The 21,829-nt window shown below is 34.0% G+C and overlaps 1 protein-coding gene across 3 annotated transcripts in view; it reads left to right on the top strand.

Moving 5' to 3' along the window:
* LOC140151325 (uncharacterized) overlaps positions 1-21,829 on the top strand; it is an 84,146-nt gene that overhangs the window by 19,757 nt on the left and 42,560 nt on the right. Inside the window, exons 3-13 of one of the 3 annotated variants that reach the window (XM_072173627.1) lie at positions 66-437; positions 1,390-1,467; positions 2,322-2,435; positions 3,121-3,234; positions 5,204-5,317; positions 5,809-5,922; positions 7,582-7,695; positions 8,453-8,566; positions 15,379-15,492; positions 17,727-17,840; positions 19,031-19,144. In XM_072173627.1, the coding sequence (XP_072029728.1) occupies positions 66-437; positions 1,390-1,467; positions 2,322-2,435; positions 3,121-3,234; positions 5,204-5,317; positions 5,809-5,922; positions 7,582-7,695; positions 8,453-8,566; positions 15,379-15,492; positions 17,727-17,840; positions 19,031-19,144 (1,476 nt within the window). The remainder of the gene's footprint in view (positions 1-65; positions 438-1,389; positions 1,468-2,321; positions 2,436-3,120; positions 3,235-5,203; positions 5,318-5,808; positions 5,923-7,581; positions 7,696-8,452; positions 8,567-15,378; positions 15,493-17,726; positions 17,841-19,030; positions 19,145-21,829) is intronic. The other 2 variants (XM_072173629.1, XM_072173628.1) reach the window with 2 other exon arrangements.

The following is a 21,829-nucleotide window of genomic DNA, read 5'->3' as shown; positions in this document are numbered from 1 at the left end:
AATAAAATTTGTGAACTGAATTGATTAGAATACTTACATTTTATGTTTTGTTGTTACTTCTCCAGGTTCATCTAAATGCAATCCGGCAGGAGAACCATCCACATACCAATTCGGACAGAAACAAGGGGAGTTAATCACACCAAACTTCCCAGCTAACTATTCTACAAGGCTCACATGCTATTACTTTGTCGGTGCTGCTGATACACAGAGGATCCGACTCACTTTCAATGTTCTTAAATTGGAGCCTAAGAAAGATTTCATTGAAATTGGCGTGGGACATACTGTTGATGATAATTTTCTGCTAGAATATGATTTGAATGTTACTGACAGTGCACTATTGCCACCATCGGTCACATATGAAGCAGAGAAATTGTGGATTTATTTATTCACAGATTTTAGCATTTCTAATCAAGGATTTAATATTTCATATGAACTTGGTAAGTATTGCATGACTAGAAGTAAGAGAAAATACTAATCCTGATTCAATACCTTCTCTGTCTTACAAGCCCCCTTCTGAATCATTAGTTTTACCTGACATGTGAGCCAAATCATACAGCTTTCTGCATTTTTGAGAAGCAACATTTCAAAGTTGCAGTTTATTGTTTTAACCAATAGATCAATACATTTAATGAGGAAAATTATTAATTTTCTCAAATATCTAACCAATATTTTTAATGAAGAAATCTTTTTATTAATTATACATGAAGTTGTATCTTACAGACTTTTTGCTTGAAACGTATGTATTCCTATGGCCAAAATCATTAATATTATTATCCAAAAAGGGGCATAATTTGCATATATACATTCAAATTTGACTAAATATTTGTGCAAATATGACAGTACACACAAACATTTGTAAATAACTTAGCCCATAGCCCCTTATGTGCCAATGTTTGTCATGTCCTTGCCTCTCTCAAACTACATTGCAGTGCCCATATTTTGACCAAAACACTATATTCCTCTTCATTTATATGTGCATATTTTCAGTCAAATTTTCTGTTCATCTTTGAAAGCCCAATTACATGCAAAGAGCACTGTACATATATATATATAATGTGTAATCATAACTCTACCCAGGTGCTGAAATATTGTGTAAACAATTCTGATATTAAAAAACAAAAGAACACCCCCCCAAACCAAAAACAAACCCCAAAACAGCAGAACCAAAATAACTGAGGCACCCATTTAGTTGACCAGTTTTGTTATGCACTTTACAAATGATAGTAATTTTTTTGAAATAATAACAAAAGTCCAAGTACCGTACATGTAATTGTTTTCAAATGGGTGCAATGTATAGTTGCTTGGGAGCTGTTTGGTCTGTACCCAATTTATCATTATTTTGATCATGTAACAAAATTAATGTGATGTTGTCTCTGTTTTGATTTGTAGATGGTAATGAGTGCAGTTCCAATCCTTGCAATGCCGGCGATAGATGTATTGACTTGCCATTTGACTACACATGTGAACGTGAGTTGACTGTTTGCTAGACTTAAGTTTAATGCATGTAGATTTCAGTAGATTTCAATGGACATCAACTTTCAATGCCACATTGGACTATTCTATATGAAATCTGCCCTAATATACATGTAGTGGAAGACTGTTTTTCAAATGAAAATGGCCAGGGTTAATTATTTTGAAACCCACAGTCCCCATGTACATTTATAATGGCTTTACCTATATCTTCCACAACTGGAGTGAGTCCCGGAGTGAGTATTTTAAATGGAAGTTACCCAGTCGTCTATTCTATTTGATACCCATACTTGCTCTGTGGAAGACTTGAGCTAAATCTTCCACAAAGGTAGTATGGATTTCAACTGGAATATCCCTTTTTATTCATTCATTATAATGATATGTCTTTCCAAAGAGCATGTTTTCCTTTGACAGTATACAAGAAAGGACCAGTGGCGTAATTGCCTATTTGGGCCCCCGCCCCCTAGTGCAAGGAAAAAAGAGGAAAAGGAGGAGAAAGAGGAAAAAAGAGGCGAGAGAGAGAGAGGAGAGGAGGGGCAGAGATGGGGAATCCATACGGTATGCAATACCATACAATTATTATCAATAAGCCTGGCAAATATTGTCTATTTGGGCCCCCCCAGTGCAGGGAAATTTGGTGGATTTGGGCCCCCGTCCCATACAGTCTTGCCCCCTGGAAAAAATCCCAGCTACACCGCTGGAAAGGACAGATATTCACTTTATTCACAAATTAATAAGAGTGAATAAGAAACAAAATAGTAAGGTGCTAGACTCCGATACAAACTTCTGAACTTCTCATACATGTAATATATTGTCACTATTATGAATATATCAATTTGATCTTATTACAGCAATTAACGAGTGTCTTAGTACCCCATGCATTAATGGAGGTACATGTGTGGATGAGATAGACCAATATACCTGTATCTGTCCACGCAACTATGAAGGCAATAACTGTGAAATATGTAAGTACATCCTATTTTATTTACTTTTATATATTTATTTGTTTGTTTAGATAACCCATGATAACAGACCCAGATACACAAGGGAATCATTAGGGCACCAAGAATTGGATGGAAACACCAAGAGTGTTAATCCTCTGAGGCTTGGTGGCATAGATTAAATAGCGCACCAACAAGCAAAGTCCCCATGACAATTCTCACATATTTATGACGGCTGATCAGTCTTTAGGCCTGTGTCTAACAAATCATGAGCAGGCCAATTGTTCCCAGATTGTTCTGAATTGTTCACAGAGCTGTATCTAATGGTTTATATACAGATCTATGGTCCCTACTTTAAACGCCGATGCAGTTTATTCTCAACGGTGCATGTATGTTTATGTGAAATATCAAGAAAGTGCTTTGCGAAAATACACAGTAACATTGGCAGAATGGACGTAGCATTTTTGTGTGCACGCTTAATGGAAGGATTGGTCCTCATCAACAGATTATGCTGGACGTTGCCTGTTGGTGAATCATCTGTATCTTGATTAGTCACATATAGATTTTCCAGATGTTGACGTAAATAAAGTTAAACCCCTGCACTATGTACCCAAGTTAAACTTTGCTGTTGATAAATTAAAAACTACTGGCTTTAATTATAAACTGTCCTGAAAATGATACTAATGAAGATATTGTTTGACTTTTTCAGTGATCAACCCATGTTTTAGCTCACCGTGTCAGAATGGAGCAACATGCAATAACTTTGTGACATCATACACTTGTACCTGTGCTGGTGGATGGGATGGGATCAATTGTGATCGAGGTAAGTTCTGTTATGAATTGATCAGTGTGAGCATGTGCAAGCATGTGACAAGCTTGTGTTAGCTCTCAATTAGCTTAAGTAATCAACCTGTGAACCATAATCTATACTTTGATCAGCTCGTAATTGGCGGGCTTTATTATCTTGTCACATCTCGCCAGAAGCATCACAAATTCCTATACATGTACTTTGTCTACTTTCTTTAACACACAAAATATAGACCAGACAAGTCAACTAATAATGAGTATACCGTATACTTTTCGGCGTAGTGGTAAAAGCCTAACATTTCCCGCCTACATGTATTACGAACTGATCAAACTATAAGACTGAATTACATACTAGTTTGTACCACCCGTCATTGTCAATCGAACTCCCCATGACGGCATGACCCTTCTTTGGTTAGTAGCATGTAAATGGAAGGTTGATTCATTTGTTTGTTTGTTTTATTTCTTCTTTTGCCTGGGTTACTCATTCAGTGGATGTTTTAAGGTATCCTCTGTTCTTCCATGAGGCCCAGGGAAGAACAGAGGTGCTTCAGGAGCTTCAAACCTATAAGTGGTCACTAATCTTATCTCCTCCCGCAAATTGCCCATAGTAGCTAGGACCTAAATGGGAGATTTAAATTTCATAGAGGAAATATTACATGGAAAAGCAGTGGAATGATCGACGGGAAATAAATATGATAAACATAAGAGAGATCTTTACTCTCATGTAGAATACATATGGGTCATTCCATGAAGTTGAGCCACAAAGTGTGACATGATGAAAAAAAAAAATCAAATTGAATTAAAATAAATGTCTTGCATTCCAAGTGATTTCATACACTTTATTAAACATTATCCAAACTTACTCTGACAGAATATTATAGTAAATGAACATTTTGGAGAGAGTCCCATCAACTCCCATAGAGTTAGTGTGGGAAAAATCAGGATGTAACTGGGACACCGTGTACCTGTTACATCTTATTTGATGCATGCTAATAATGGTATTTATATCATGCTTAAAGTATCCAAATCCTTATGGTTGGTAGGAAATGTCCTCACATTGCAAACTTGTCATTGGCTAACTATATGTATTAATATTTTCATCCAATAATACATTTTGCTTGGCGACCGATCAAGATGTAACATGTGGGACACCATGATTTCAAAGGTGGCAAACTCACACAAAATGAAGTTAAATGAGTGATCTCTTTTGGGTTTTGAAAAGTGTGCTGGACAAGTATTTTTACCAGGATAGTATTTAAATCTTGCATCCAGATTATCAGTGAATTATGGAAGAACGTTCCTTAAATTTTCAGGATGTAACGTGGGACACCGCCGTCTCATCTTGCTCCATTTTGTGCCAAATCTGAAAAACGATCTAATCTATTGTCTTTAAAGGGTATTTAAATTATAACCATAGTCATATATTATGAATTTAATTTAATTTTGATTTCATGTGAAAGATATTATGGAAGCAAGACACATGTGCAAGATGTAACAATTTTTTTAAAGTGGGACACCGCACCGTTACATCTTGATCCTTGTACTTACTAGCTATATAACATGAAACAGGGAAAAGATATTGAAAATGTGATTTATTCCCATGATTTTACATGTGTTTTTGACCAACTTAATCAATAGTAGAAGTTAAAAGATACATTTATTCAATTTCTAAATCTTATTTGGGAAATGTTCATTTTTCATGTCACAAAATTTACCATATTTTACCCCGGGACACCATCAAATTTACGGAAAAAAAATAAATACATTAAAAATAATTTGCCCCAAGTTTGGTGTCATTTGAAAGCCTCTGGTTTAGTCTGTAAGTTAAACTCAAAATCATTATCAAAGCTGGTGTGGTCTAATTAAGAAAGCCAATTTTATGATCACACATAGCAATAATGTGTGTGTGGCTCAACTTCATGGAAAGACCCATATTAATTTATTTTAATCCAATTACTTATTTATGAATTTATTTGTTTTATTAGATATTAATGAGTGTTTAAGTCAACCATGTAAAAACGGAGGCATATGCAGTAATGGAAGGAATCGCTACACATGTTCCTGTCCTGCTGGATACACTGGCATCAATTGTGATATCAGTAAGTAGTTGTTTGTGTGTTTGTTTGTTTGATATCTTATTTAGCCTAGATGTATCTTTCATTGTTCAGACACAGTCCTCCCATGATAAATAGGTATATGGTGTACAAATAGTCAAGCATTACTGGTCGGAACTGGCTGCAAGGTCTTTGTCGTCCACTTCATCTGCCCCACAAATAGAGGAATGGAGGAATGGAGAGAACATATGTGACATGTCATGTCAAAAGCAGACACTTTTGGGCAGGATCGTAAATGGAGAAATAGCCAAAAATCTGTCCGTTGTGGAGCAAAATATCTATATTTAAGATATGTAAAAACCTCAAAATTGATAACCTGCCCAAAAGTGTTTCCTTTTGACATGACACGTCACATATAAGGATTACAAACTAGTTCACTACCCACAGATATTTAACATTCTGTTCGGTTCATTATATTTACAATAATTGTTGTTATTCATGCATATTCATGATTGCATTTGCATAATTTATTGCAGATATTAATGACTGCAATAGTAACCCCTGTCAGAATGGCGGTACATGTAATGATGGAATCAACAGCTACACATGCACATGTAGACCAGGATTTGCCGGGGTCAACTGTGAACGAGGTAAGTGTAAAGTTACCTATTTTGTAGAATCTGCAATACATGACTGTTAGTGATGGTGCCATGGGGGGAAATTCCCCCAGACAGAACTCTCCCCCCCCCAAGTAAAAGCACAAAATAATGAAAATGTCCACTATGAGGCAATTTTGCAAAAAAATTGTTGATTTTTGTCCCCCCCCTGAAATTCACTTCCCCCCATGCCCCCCCAATTTTTTTTTCAGGTGCCGCCACTCATGACTGCCATCAAGTAGTTCCATAACCTCTCAATCAGGATTCTTGTCCCTTTCCCCTTGCACCTATAAATGACTGGTATACTATTTTTTGTTGTGGCATCATTCAAATGTATGCATACGTACGCTAGCACTTTGAAGCTGCACCTATAGTGTGTCTCGTCTCAAGTTGAGAGTAACGCCATGTTGGATTTTGCAGTGGCAGATTCTTATCAGTGCATTTAACATGGTTACGTTGCCAGTGTATGGACAAATCACCCTTCTATGTGTGTGTATACGCACTGCGGGATCATTAGCGCACGCAACTCAAATCTGCCACTGCGAAATCCGACAAGGCATTATTCTCAACTTGAAATGATACAGACTATAGAGAAATGGGTTCTGATGTCACTGACTTACTTGCCAAGGTGTAAAATAGTATTGCTTGTATCATTTTTAGAGACTTATGAAGATCTTGTATAATTGTATGTGTATTTTCAGGTTTTTTGATGGATCATATTCTCAAGGACACCAATTAATGTGTGTTATGTTAGTTGTACTAAATTATAATTCTGTTAGGTATAATGTACCTACTTATTTACAACCTAATGCTCTGCAATTGTTTTTTTTGCAGCCAATATGACTATCACTTTAATACAATATTTGTTCCAAGAAGTGTCCACATGTCCCAAATACCGGGCTAAGCCATATAAAATCCACACTCCCCCTGTGGAACATTCACAGGGGGAGTATGGATTTCAAATGGAATTAGCACAATAACCAACTCTATTTGAAACTCGCCCTCCCTCTGTGGATGATTCAGGTTGAATTTTTCTCAGAGGGTGTATGGAATTTAAACAGCTGCGCATGGTGTCTATTCCATTTGAAATTCATACTCCCCCTGTGGAAGATATTTCCAAAATCTTCCACAGGGGGAGTGTGGATTTTAAATTGAATAGCCCATACCCTCATATCAACAACAATAAAACAGATAAGAAAATGTTTATAATTGTGAAACTGTGTCATGCAACATTAAATCTCACATCTTCATTTACTATTGTTGGCCATTTTAAAACAAAAAGAGCAAAATTATCAAGAAGTCCAAAAATCATTCAGGAAATAAACAAACAAAAATGCATACCACATTGCTTCTCCAGCCTCCTGTGAGATCAGTGAAAACCTTTTTTTTGCCTGGTCTAATGCAGAAAATCTCAGCAAATGATTGTCATGGTTCCTAACGAATTATAGCAGAACATAAGGTTTAACAAAAGGCACTTCTTTTTGCCGCATTGCTACACAGATTATGCATTCAATTTTTTGGAACAAATATGGTATTTATATTATTCAAATATGTATGAATTATGTAGCCTTTTTGAGGCCATAGCTTGCAGTTTTCACAACCATCATGTATCTATGTGTAACCATGTAAGGTGCTTCTTCCTCCTCTTCACAGATATAAATGAGTGTGCCAGCACCCCCTGCCAGAATGGTGGTGCCTGCTCTGATCTGGTCAACAGGTTTACTTGCACATGCCCAAATGGGTATACCGGAGTATTTTGTGAACAAGGTAACCAGGTTTAAGCCTGTTGTAACCAGGTTTAGATAATCAGGTTTATTTTCAGCAAATAGGTTTTTTCAGCAAGAGCAACATGTTACGAGCAACTTAACATAATTATTCAAAATGGTGTAATACTAAATCCAACTAAATTTGATTTTGATTTCAAGTTATTGCATTGCTATGGATTTCTTTATTCAAGTTATGTAAATTAAAGTATGCAAGCATTCAAATGGACAAGGGAAAGTATGCATTTTGTATTGCATGTGTGTTGCATGGCCTAGCTATTTGCATGTTTATTTGTTATGTTTGACATAGAACTTTTTGAACTTCTGTAAAGCACCAGGAAATATATATGAGGAAACATTATGTCTCATGACTGCATTCAAGTTGTTATGATCTAGACAATAGGTGTTATGTAGAAATGTATCTTTGTTTACTTTAAATCTTTTTGTGGTTTCACAAAGAAACACTTTCCAGTAGAAGTTTAAGGGCACATCACAGTAATTGTTATTTGAAAATTTAAAATGGAATTATTTTTGCTCAAATTGAAAAAAAAAAAAAAGATACAAACTTTGTTTAAATTTATTTTGAATTGCAGTATTATGAGATACATTTTAATGAGATATATTAAGAATACTATTTTCGCAAATTATCAAATTTTATCAAATATTTAATTTAATTACGTAAATTAAAGTTGTAGAAATAAGACCTCTACAGCTATAACAATGACCTTTAACCTTTATATGTTTGACCTTTGCCCTCACAGAGATTGATGAATGTAGCAGTGACCCATGCCAGAATAATGCCACTTGCATGAACTTACAGGATTTTTATACATGTCAATGTGTCCCTGGATTTACTGGCATACATTGTGAAACTGGTATAGTTCTTTTCTGTTTCTTGTAGCTACCAAATCATACAAATTCTATGCAGATTCTGGTTTTGAATCATGATGAACACATCTGAAATTGTTTTACTGTTAAATTTGGTCAAGTTAAAGCAACAGTTTAACGATTTTAAGCCAAAAATTAAAATATAAACAATGTCATTTTTGACAACTATACTTTGATTTTGCATGTAAATATGAGTTTATGGATTTGTATGAACAAATATGTCAAGAAATCAAAATATGATATAAAAATATTTAGACACATGTTAATCATTAGGCCTGCATGTATTCTGGGATACTTACAAAATATAGCTACATTGTATGCATAGAAATTTGTGTATTTTGGTTTAGATATATTCCTGCTGTCTTTGTAGTGCATGAGTGTAGTGATGTGCATAATTTCATACTAACATTTCTTCATCATTTTAAGTAAAGTTCCATTCAGTGATTGTCTGATCAGACGAGTAGTTTGACAAAATGGTTCTTACATTTTTAGCAAATTACTGAATGGGGCTTTAGTAAACCTGCTGTACATGTTACATGTGTGTCATATACCTAACTTTCTATGTGTGGATGTGGAGGTGTGAACCCGGTGTGTACAATGTTACTATTTTTTCCATAAAGAGGTATTTTTGCTAGTTTAGGTTAGGATTTTATATTTATCAGATAGGAGCCAACTATTAAAGGTCTTTTTAGAGCCAAGACTTAAATCACTGTCAAATTTGAAATTTTATCCCACAGCGTAAATTAAACTTTTGTTTAATTACATCAAGTCCCATCCAATTATAACATGATGTTACCAAAGTCCTTTATTTGTTTTTGTAAGATCCTTAAATAGTAAATAGCCTTGTAACTCAATATGTATCAGGGTCATGTGTTATTCAACCATTGGATAGTTTTCTGTTGAGGTATGTGGAGCATTTAGTTGATAGGACTTTGATTACAAATTAATATCGATTCCTATAAATAGGTCAATATTTGTGCTTTTAATTAAATGTCTTTATTACTACTAAACTATCAAAAATTATAATGCTCATTTTCATCTGTAATGCAATTGAAACATAATGAACTTTTTTCCAGATTTTATTTAACAAGTTTACGCATAACATCAATTTCCGGGAGCAAACGTCCATGATAATTATAGTTTGCTGACTTGTAAAACCCATATATCATAGCTATTTTTACAGAATCTATCATCCACAAGAAAGTACTATAAATTTGCAAAAATCTTAAATTTTGAGCTTCAATTCTTAAAAGGGCATTTCGTGATCCACAGCATCATCCCCCCACTTTTCTCAAAAAAAGTTGAGATTTTTATATCACTGGAAACCTCTTGCTCCATAATGTTTATGTACAAAATGTTTCTTGCAGATTAATTCGTTTAGCATAGATATCGTGAAATTTGAATTTTGTTCTGATATACCAGAACAAAATTACAACACATTGTCTACGGAGCAGTGTAATACACATAATCATGCATAACTCCCAAACGCAAAATCGGAATCAACTGAAAATTTGGGAATAAGCTTTTTTTGTGGATATCTACTGAAAATGTCATAAAAAGAGGATGCTAGGATCACAAAATACTCCTTTAAAATGCATTTTTATTTTTCAAATTTAGATTAATTTTTTAATATCATTGAAGTTTTAAATCTTAAAACTATAATAAAAGTTAGCACCATATTATCAGATATATACTTGACCTCAGTTTTAGGTAACAAACCTCCACAGAAACTTGAGTTTGTTTACATGTAATTCTTGCTTGCCTTTGAAAGGGGACTTACTGGTTGCACTTGGTGTTGTAATTAATACTACAGTGCAAACCTTGTGTTTAGTGTTTGCATTGCTTTTAGTCAGTGGCCTACACAGTCAGATCTGGTGAAATGCACCCATTTATCACTGGGGTAGTTTGTACCTGCTCAGTCACCCATTTAAACATTAGCTATTTGTCTAAATCATAAAAACTGAATTATATAAATTCAGAAAACAATTTACAGTTTAAGACCATTTTAGAGGTAAACCAATATTTCTAATAAAGTGCATGCAATAAGGAGTCACAAATAACTGATTTGAGCAAAATATTTCTGTCAATATGGTGTTAAACCAAAAACAAGAAATTTATACATATCTTTCAAAGCAGTTAAATTTTTAAACAATGATCAGAAAACTGAAATGAATACATTTATAAAAAAAGTACATGCAACAATGTGACACACATGGTCCATAGCACACATTATGATACACAGTGTACAACGGAATTGATAATACATGTTTCCAAGGTCATTGGATTTGACCTCACTATGAGAACAAAAGAAAACCAATATCAAACCTATAGTGTCACAATATTGATATTTTAAAAGACAGACCTGTCATGCATGAATTTAGGATAATGATCAAATATACTTTGTTTAGTACCCTTAATAGGACATGCTTACTTCTCTTTTTTGTTTATATTATTGATTGTTCACTAAATAAATGGTTTTTAATAGGAATGAAAACTGTTAACAGGAATATGTTATTCATTTTTTCTTTTCAATAAGTAATATGAAAAAGGAAAAATAAAGAATTTAAAAATGCAAATATTATATGCACACACTGACACTCTACATACACACACCCCTGAACCCCCACATGTACACATATTTCAAACATGATATTTTTGACAAAATAATTCAACAACCTGTAGATCAGAATAAAAAGGTTGTTTTCCTTAGTCATAATTGGGTGTGGATATTTTAGGTTAATTAAACTGTAATTAATTGCTAGTTCATTTGCATGTTACATACACCTGTTCCATAAACACTATCTGTATTGGGCTATTCCAGTTGAAATCCACACACCCTATGGAACATATCTCCCACTCCCTTTGTGGAAGATTAAGGTCATGCCTTCCATAGGGGGTGTGTGGACTTCAACTGGAATGTCCTATTGCATCCACCCTGTACATGCATGCAAGCCTCCCTTAGTTTAGTTTGTGTAGTGTTGTACTGTATAGCCAATATTTTCGCGTACAGATATTTTCGCGGTTTCATGTATCACGGACAATTTCACGAAGTGTTAAATTCGCAGATTGTTGGCAACTTATATAATTAAATACATAAGAAATTTCTTCATTTTAACACATTTGCGGGTTATTATTTTTTGCGGGCACATATGAATCTGTGAAGCGAAAAATAAAACCACCGTGAAAATTTCAGCGTATATATATATACCTCATTATTTGGCATGTGTTATTCAGCCATATCCACCTGCTACCAGAGTCTGTACAATTATTTCATTTTGTTCCCATTTAATTTTCACAATTATTGTTAATGGCGCTTATTTGCAAAACTAAATTTCTGTGAAATTAATATAAAATGGGCTTTTGGCAGAGAGCTTGATATGTTTTGACTATTTCTAGCCATAAACAAGTATATTTTATAAATTAACCATCAACAAGTTACAATTAAATAAGTATTTCATGCAGTGAACAGAAATGACTGTATTATTGGTTGTAATTTCCATTCTTAAATTATATGGGGAATTTCTTATCATTAAGAAGAATAAATTGTAATTCTTAATCTTGCCAATGTCGTTCGTTTGTGACAAAAAATATATTTTAAAGAACCAAAATTTGTGGTACCCTATTAATGTTGCATATTTTTAATTGTTACACAAAATTTTCAAATGCAATTATTCACAAATTTTGGTAGGCTTATACATCATATTTCAGCCTGTGTGTATATGGGTTTTTATATATTTATTGTCTATGTTATGTCTATTGTGCCTATATTGTGAAGACACCTGTCAGTCACTTAACATGCTTGCTTCTATTAACCGTTATGACATTACATGTATGTGATAATGTTCCATGACTAACTTGCATATTTTACCACCAGTGAATATAACAAAATTAAAGAAAATGTTCATCATTTGTATTAAATTTGTATTGTTTGCAGTTTATTGTGATATGTTCCATATTTATTTCATTTGTTTTATTCTGTTTTGTTTGAACTATTTTTGTGTCTGTGTGTGGGATGAGCGTAGGGGTGGGTATGCACATGCATTCTTGCATTTGAGGTCAAATATTTTCACTGTCTTTATGTGTTTTCTATAATTCAACATAGTGTGATAATACATTTACTTGTGACCTACACTCCCAGGTTAAAGTGTATTTTTGTTTATCAAATATTGTTTGATTGATTTCAAATTACCCATCTCATATATTTGATGATGAACTTGAGTCAGTTGCAAGCGCAATAATGCATGTGTATTTGTGGTGTTTGGTCTGGGTGTGTGTGGGGGATGTGTGTGGTTTTTTTTGTCACTGTGAATACCAAATACTTGTTACTCACATAACTAATGTACTAATTCATTTATCATCACATTTATTACTAATTTGGTATCATATTCTTTACAGGGTGATAATAAACAGGAATACTAACCAAAATGCTCTCTGTTACTGATATCCACTTTTAATATTCAGCTCCTAGTGGGATTTTTGGAACAATCCACTGTTTCTAAAGGTTTTGGTTCCAACAAAGGCTTTTATTCAGATCTTATAATAATGATTTTAAATGATTGCCTACCTATTTTCAAATGAAGTGGATCCAAGGAATAAATTGGTGCATGAGTAGGTATTAGACTAATTCCAATCAGCCGTCTACACTTCGCATGTACTGTGTATGCTTCGTAGTGACGACTGAATATCATGACAGACTTCTGAAAACTATTTAATGCGACTTTGGTTGTGCGCGTGCGCCGACTGATTAGCGGCGCCCGTGTACCACGTCGCTGTGACAAGATTAGCGCTCCAAGTTCTAAAAACAACAAACTCGATCAAAAGGTCAATTTGGACACAACTGCGCATGCTCTATGCCACAGGAATCCTGTTGCAAAATCTGTCACTTTTTTTCCATATAGTTTTCTCAGTCGTCAATCCAGACGGTTGATGACTGAGGGCAGCAGTCTAGAGTCGGTATACCTGCAGACTATACCTACTCATGCACCAATTTATTCCTTGGATTCACTACATTTGAAATTAGGTAGGCACTCATTTAAAATCATTATTATAAGCTCTGAATAAAAGCCTTCGTTCACAGGAGGAAAAATGCTACATGCACATACCTTTTAATGCTCATGGTTTCCAAGACAACAATTGCCAAGTTCAATAACGATCTTATCTTTAAAAAAAAGGCCACATTGTTTTGTTAACCATGCATGGCAATTTAATGTGATAAATATCCAATAACATCATACATTGGAGTTATATGAAGTATGCTAAAGCCATGATTTCTCTGTGTTACAAAATTAAAAATCCGTGTTACAAATAGACGATTTCCGTGATTTTCCGTTTTCCACAATAAAGCACTGAAAAGTTTAAACAAACATGTTTTAAAGTGTATTTTATTTTACCTTTTATTGTAGTATGGCCAGAGTCTTGCATCGAAGGCCTAGAATTCATGTTAGAATGGATTGTTTAATGGTTGATTACTGTATAAAAATAAATGATCACTTTTCTTTGTTTTGTTTTGCAAATCAACACAAAAGGTAGACATTTCGTACAGTTTTTCACTATTTTGTGGCATTTTCAAATTTCCATGAGCAAACCCTGAATTTCGTGAATTTTTCTGTTTTTCCGTATCACAGAGAAATCATGGCTTTAGAGTATGCCTCCTCTTCTTTGAGTTCTTTGATTGGGCCATAAAGGGTTTGTGCAATAGCAGATTTGTGAAATTGAGTGAATGATGCAATGAACACTGCCAGGATTATGTTTTCTTTAACTTCACAAGATATGCAAAAATGATTCTGGTTTTTTTAAATAGTGGTGTAATCAAACAAGTTCAGAATATGTACCACACATACCTGGTGCATGTACCAATAAACAAGCATGTATTATGCATGGAATATGCACATTGTATCAAAATACATGTTTGTCATTCTAGCTCAACATTTAGAACCAGCACATGGATGTAACATGGATCTAACTAATATTATACAAGTTTGAAATAAAAGCATGGTTTTGGGAATAACTAATACATTGTATACTACTAATCAATTAACTTTCACTTTGCAGAACACTAATTTAATGATTGTTTGGTTTTCAAATGAATGAGAATTAAAGAAGTGATCTCTAGTATTTGTATTATCTTTTTTTTCTTCAAATGAGCCATTCTTTTATTGCTGTTGTCAAGATCAAGCCCAAAGACCAAGATGAGAGAACAGTCCAGGGTTATAAGGAGTCACCAAAATGTAGAGTCAAAATCAAGTCACTCTTGTCACTGTGTAAATTCAACTTGAGTCACATGGCACGACTTCCAGTTCTGGAGAACACATTAATTGTGAAAAGTAATTTTATGTATAACAGAAATGATCCCAGATTGAAACAAAAACTCCCTCAGCTCCTTTTATTGGGGACATGGTGCATATTGGATCATAGCAATCGTCCCAAAAAACATTGTGCCTTGTTTTTTGGTTTTTTTATAAAATGCTAGAATGAAAAATAGCCCATGAGGAATGCCACAGGTTAAGAACTATAGGCACCTATAGGCACTATAAACGACAACCACATGGGCCAATCCGTGGTTCACAGCAGCTTAGGAACAACAAGAGTGAAGGGTACGGTAAAGCATCAGACACATGAAATAAGATGTAATGCGCTAGATCTGCTCTTGAAGGATGGTGCACCGTTGTCAGATATGTCTGCGACTACTCCATCTGGTAGGCTATTCCAAAGACGAACTGTAGTGTGGATGAAGGTGCTGCCAGTAGATATTGGTGACACCCAAAACATGTTTATAACTTGTTGTTTTTGTCTCTTGCAGATATTGATGAGTGTGCAAGTGATCCATGCAAGAATTTAGCCGTCTGTGAGAATAGAATCAACAGCTACAGGTGTACCTGCCAACCAGGCTGGGTAGGAGTCAACTGTGATATAGGTAAGGACTGTGACAGAGTCTAAATGAAATGTGTGTGTAGAGAGGCCTTTATTAACTGTGATATATAGGTATGGACTGTGACAAAGACTAATACAAAGTCATACCAACAAGTGTAGGCATAAGGACTGTGACAAAATGTACTATTTAAGAAGTATTGGGTCTTATAGGTAATGATTGTGACAGAGTCTATGTGTGGTTGAGGTCTTTATCAACTGTAACATAGGTATGAACTGTGACAAGTCTAAAATGTTTGGTTATTGTCAGCAGCAACATAGGCTCATATAACATAAACTGTTTCTGTTTGTGGTCTTTGTTCACTTTATACTTGTCAGAGTTACTTTAAGCATACAAATCAAAAACATGTGGCATGTATGCCAAACATGCTGATCATGATTACAATGCTTTGAGTCCATATTTTGTATGTTGGAACCGCATTATCCAGTTACTAAGTTTTATACAGGGTGTCCCTGAAAGAACTGTATCATCGGAAACTGAATTGTTTGGGCATTTGAACGCATAAACCAAACATAACTAAATAGCTGACGTGGTTGAGGAATATATCAGCTATAACATACTTTTTGCAATTGAACTCTCCGTTTTTGAAATAAAAGAATTTTATGAAACTACCTCATTTTCAGTCCGTTCTACGGAGTCAAATATCTATCAATGACAACAGACGCCTCATGCGCTGATGGTGCGCAGTGATTAGCACTCCAAATACAGTTCATCGATTGATATTTGAATCTGTGGAAAGGTTTGAAAATTAAGGAATTTTCGTAAAATTCTTATATTTCAAGAACGGTGTGGCCAATTGCCAAAATTCAAAAAGTAAGTGATCGCTGATTTATTCCTCAACCACACCAGTTATTTAGTTATGTTTAGTTGTGGCGTTAAAATACCCAAACAATTAAGTGCTGACGATATAGTTCTATCAGGGACACCCTGTAAGGCACATCTGTGTGAAAGATTGTGAAATACAATTTAGACTTACTGTTGGGGAAAACAAAGAAATAGAAAACTTTGCTATCTGGAAGCTTGTCACAGTGCCATCAATACTGTAAAGAGCGTTCTCAGTCAACCAGGACTGAGGTGGTATTTGTTGTTGTTCTGTCATCCATGTAGGTACAAACATGAAACCATATATGCATGCAATATTGTTGAGTTGCTGAATAGTTTCAAAACTAAAACACATTCTTGTTTAGCTAATAGGTCTACCTATCTTCCTTATTGCCAAAATGATCAACTTCCTGCTCTGAACTAAAATCTCAGCAATTTATTTAGTGAGTAATTTTAATACTGATTGATTGATCGACTGATTGATCAGTTGGTTGATTGATGTAAAATTGGATGGATTGGCATTATACATATGAATTAATGGTGGAGCTAGATTTGACAAATATTTGACTAGCGAGACTGATTAATTCATGTACCATGACAAAAATACACCCAAAAATTTATAATTTTAACATTATTATGTTTTCAGAATAAATAGCCTTCATAAACATGCAAATGTGGCTACTGATAATATAATAAACTAGATTGGCCTTTGCACCAGACTCAAAGTACAGAATATTGTACAATTTTCGTAAGAACTGGTGCCAAATCTCTTGTCCATGTCTCTAATCACAATGTGATTTTTCTTTGAAACAATCGCCTGCGATAGTGACATCACCCATTGGTTTTGTGTGGGAACTTTTGTAAACATCATTATTTGATTACAAGAATCCTTGGGTGTGTCCAAATTTAATTAATTGTAGATTATGCTTGTTTTCTCTATATATAGGCCTATTCAATTATGGATGATGTAGGATTCTGATAATAAAATATTGAAGTTGACCATATTTTACATACAAAATCTCTTCGAACAAATTATTTTGAACGATTTCCAACAAACAAAAATCACCACATACATGTATGCAGCAATACTTAAGGGAAATAGAACTGTAGGATAAAATCACTCTCAATAACTGTCTATCAAGTATTTCTCCTCAACATACTATTCCATAGTATGGTTGTGTTGGTTGTGTAAATTGCATGTATCACAGCTACCTATGTGTTTCATTATCCTGGTACTATTTGTGAATTGAGTATTATGTGTCAAGATATGCTATTGATGATATTTAGATTATTGCTAATTATTTTGTAGTTTCATATATTTTGTGTGTGTCTATAATGTTTGTATAATCAATGAGTTGACATATTGTATTTTTTTGTGCATGAATTCTTATTTACAGAGGTAGATGAATGTATTAGTACCCCCTGTCAGAATGGCGGTAGTTGTCACAACGAAATCAACATGTACAGATGTGAATGCTCTAATGGATATGTTGGAGTCAACTGTGAAACTGGTAACATTATATACAAGGACCTGCAATCGGTTCATTTACTAACCACAAATTTTAGTGTACTAACATTTGTTTCCTTTTACAGGGATTTTTTCCATGCATGCATTTTGTAATTGGGTTTATTCTAGCTGAAATACATACATGTACACCCCCTATGGAAGACATGACCGTAATCTCCTCTCCCACACAGGGGGTGTAGATTTCAAATGGAGTCACCCATTAAGGTAACCCCATTTGAAATCACACTCCCTATGTCAAAGGTTGAGGTCATGTCTTCCATGGGGGTGTATGGATTTCAACTGCACAATTTAGGTGAAGTAAAAATGTCATATAAAAGTGATGTATTCAATGAACTGCATGTCACTCATGGTATAGAAAATACATCTCTAGATTATTTTACAAAGTGGGCATTAAATTAGTTGAATAAAGGTAGTTTTTCCCACCTGTAATTTTTTTTTTTTTTTTATGAGCGGCATCTTTGTAGAGCATCGCCCAGATCAGTGAACAAAACACTGCTCAAGGGCACTTATTAAAATGCACAAAAATAGAAAATAATAAGAAATGTTGCCATTAATGCAATAAACAACTGCATAAGGCAAACCTTTGTAGCACACATTTACAACATATTATACTGTTCTTAGTGGCATCCATGCCAAAAAAATGGAGTATCATTTATGCAAGATCACATAAAGTCACAATATGGCCGATTTTCATATAATTATGCATAATGATTTAAGATATCTTTGTTCTTTAATTAAATTCTTTGGTTGTAGTTCTACTCAAAGCAGAGTGAGTAGTCTGCTTATTTTTGAATTCTAGTGTTAAATGAAGACAAAGTCAATTTTTATATGAAATGCATTCACAATCTTATTTTAAGAATCTGAAAGATGTCTCAAAAGATTGAAACAAATAAAGATTTTTGAAATTTGCAATTTGCAAGCATTTGTAAATATAAATAGGTAATTTTGTTAAACTTGTGCTGAATGTACAGATGGTCATAGTTGACCAAGAATAATTATTAAGAAATTGAAACTAAGGTGACTCATATAGCAGAAATTATTGATTTACAATGAACTATATATCCATCATTAGGGTCGATTTGATCAATAATGAGTGTAGTACTAATTATGTTGTCTTGTGCATCTCTCTTGTTCATTGCATGTTTTTGTTATAAATGTCTATTTATCCATCAGATATCGATGAGTGTGCCAGCTCTCCATGTCTAAATGAAGGAACCTGCACTGACCGTCCCAATAACTTTGTCTGCAGTTGTAAATCGGGATTTGCTGGACCAACATGTGCAATTGGTAAAATTTATACAAATATAAGGGAATCATCTACTAACCAAATTAATATCTTTTTCATTTAGGCCTACAAGCTCCTATTAGCTCCATGTATGCAGTGATATGAGTGATAGTGATATGCAATTATTTTGTTTTCTTATAAATGAACAACTCACTCTATTCATTACCCAGTTTTGTATGATTATGGTAAGATATATCACAAATGTGTGATTATGGAAAAATACATCACAATATTAATGGGAAATAACAATGCCAGGTAGAATGATGACAAGTCAAAAATACAGGATATAACTGTAATACAGACGCATTACTACACTTTCAAGAAGATATAATAAGAAATAATATACTAATTATTTCATAATTTTCATTTCTCTACTAACAAAATCCATTTTTTCCATGTAACAGTCTGACATCCAAGAATATATAATTTACATATAATTATGGCAAATGTATGTAAATGGGGTACTTAGGTTATATTATGAATAATCAAAATTCATATTGTATATAGAATATGATTGTTACAGTTCTTATATTGTTAGCAAGTGAGTGGGCAAAACAATTGAACAAACTTCTCTGAATATATGTTTCCCTTTTGTAATTTCTGGAACTAAGATGGCTCACACAGAAAGTTCATTTTAGATCTTTTTTATTTGTGATGTATCAAATTTCCAATAAATCAAAATTCCAATAAGCCTCATTTACACATGTTAGCCATAATTAAGAAACCTATCAAATTATTTATTATTTTAAATGGGGCATGGAGTGTGAACTAACCAATTTGAATTCATTTTCATTACTAACCCACAATACTAAAATCATATTCATTATCATTCTTCTCAATATCATGTTCATAAGTAAACTGTAAAAGGGATTTAAACAGGTTGTCTTATTTCCTCATGTCCTGTGCCTTATGAGGGTACATGGTGAAATTTGGTACATATAACTGCCATCTTGATATTTGAAGCAATGTGTATTTCAGTGGTTCAAACTGATTACATACTGATTGGTAATTAAACCCTGTGGTGTAATCTGAGTAACGTCAACTTGATATAGATATATACCATCGACCACCTCTGCTAATTCAGGAATGCTAAATCAGGCTGGGTGACTTGACACTAGCACTGTTAACATATGTGATGCGATCAAGCAAAAGCAGTCAGAACTCAGAAATATTAAATTTGCAGTTTTTAATAGAGAGTAATTTTAATTTTAAGTTTGTTTAAAAAAAGCATTTTCAAAGCTGCATTTTGCAGAAAACCCCATTGAAATTGAACAACCAGTTCCATAGATATGAGCAATTATTAAAGGGTTTCCGAAACAACAGGAAACAAAAGGAAATATTTCCTTTGTTTGGCTATATTTCAAAATCAATGTTTCCGAGTTCCGACTGGTTTTGCTTGATTGCATCACATGTGTTAGTGTCAAATCAGAAATTACGCTTGCTGTACCCTTTTCAGCCAAAGTGCAAGGCACAAAAAAAAAAAAAACTAAAACAAAAAAACAACAACAAAAAACAACAAGTAACCAAAGTTGAAGTGTCCTGTTTTAGTGTGGTGGTTTTTTTTTTGGTTTTTTAACCATTGGTTTCTATATATGGTCAAGAAAACAATAAGAAATCACAGTAGAATTCATCCCAGATCACTCTTGATTTTGTGTTATTGCCATTTGTTTGTGTGTCAGATCACTCAATTGGGCTACCAAATAGCAAACTTGGCAACCCAGCATGAGTTGTGTTATTTGCCACTTGTTTACATGTGGTATAGTGTGACAGATCACAAATACCAAACTACACAGTCACTCTATGCTTGACTGATTAGTGACTGTGATAATAAAAGTCTCCAAGTTGTCCCCAATTTCTATGACCAGTCATCTAGAAAGAGCTCACAAAAGAAACACAAATCTGTGACCTCTTTTTTCAGGTGAAGGTTTTCACTGAATTGTAATACTGTAGACATAAAATATGATGAAATGTGAGTCATCTTTATTATGACAATTTGATTGCTTTGAATGTCACATATCACCATTTTAGCCATTTTGAGAAAATTATATTTTAAAGAATTCTGCCCCATTTGTATTCACTGGCAAACAGACGTAATAAATTGGATTAACTACCATAGCAATAGGTGAAAACAATTTTGAATACATCGCGCTGTACTACAAGCAGGTTGCACTCATCACCTGTGTATGTCTGCAATCATATATTGAATACAATACCTGTTTTTTCAAAGATACTAATCTTACAGGTGTGAGTGATCAGCATGCTATGGTTCAATGCCGAAGTACCGTGTGAATGTATCAGTGCAGCGTGATGTATTCAAAAATTGTTTTCACCTATTGCTATGGTAGTTAATTCGATTATTACATCACTTCACCAGCGTATATAAGGCTATATGTTTCACAAGCTTGTGGCTTTATTAGATTCGGAAATGGATGTAAGTCTTTTTTGAATGTTTTGGTGCCAAAACCACATTTCAGCCTAAAGTAAAGATGAGGTAATGTTTCATTGAGCCCTCATTAGAATCCATATGAAGTTTACAGGTGCATTCATATGTTTACTTCATGTTACTTCATGTTTGATTTCATGTTGATCGCTGGTTTATCGTATTTTTGTATCATTTTAGTCAATGTTTGGTCACTTTGTTAAGGTGTCTTCATGCTGTTCATAACATGCTTTCTTCTTGATATGTT

The sequence above is a fragment of the Amphiura filiformis genome, chromosome 4 (genome assembly GCF_039555335.1).
Source record: "Amphiura filiformis chromosome 4, Afil_fr2py, whole genome shotgun sequence".
Classification (NCBI taxonomy): Eukaryota; Metazoa; Echinodermata; class Ophiuroidea; order Amphilepidida; family Amphiuridae; genus Amphiura; species Amphiura filiformis.
The sequence above is the reverse complement of the archived record's forward strand: the minus strand, read 5'-3'. Positions and strand labels throughout refer to the sequence as shown.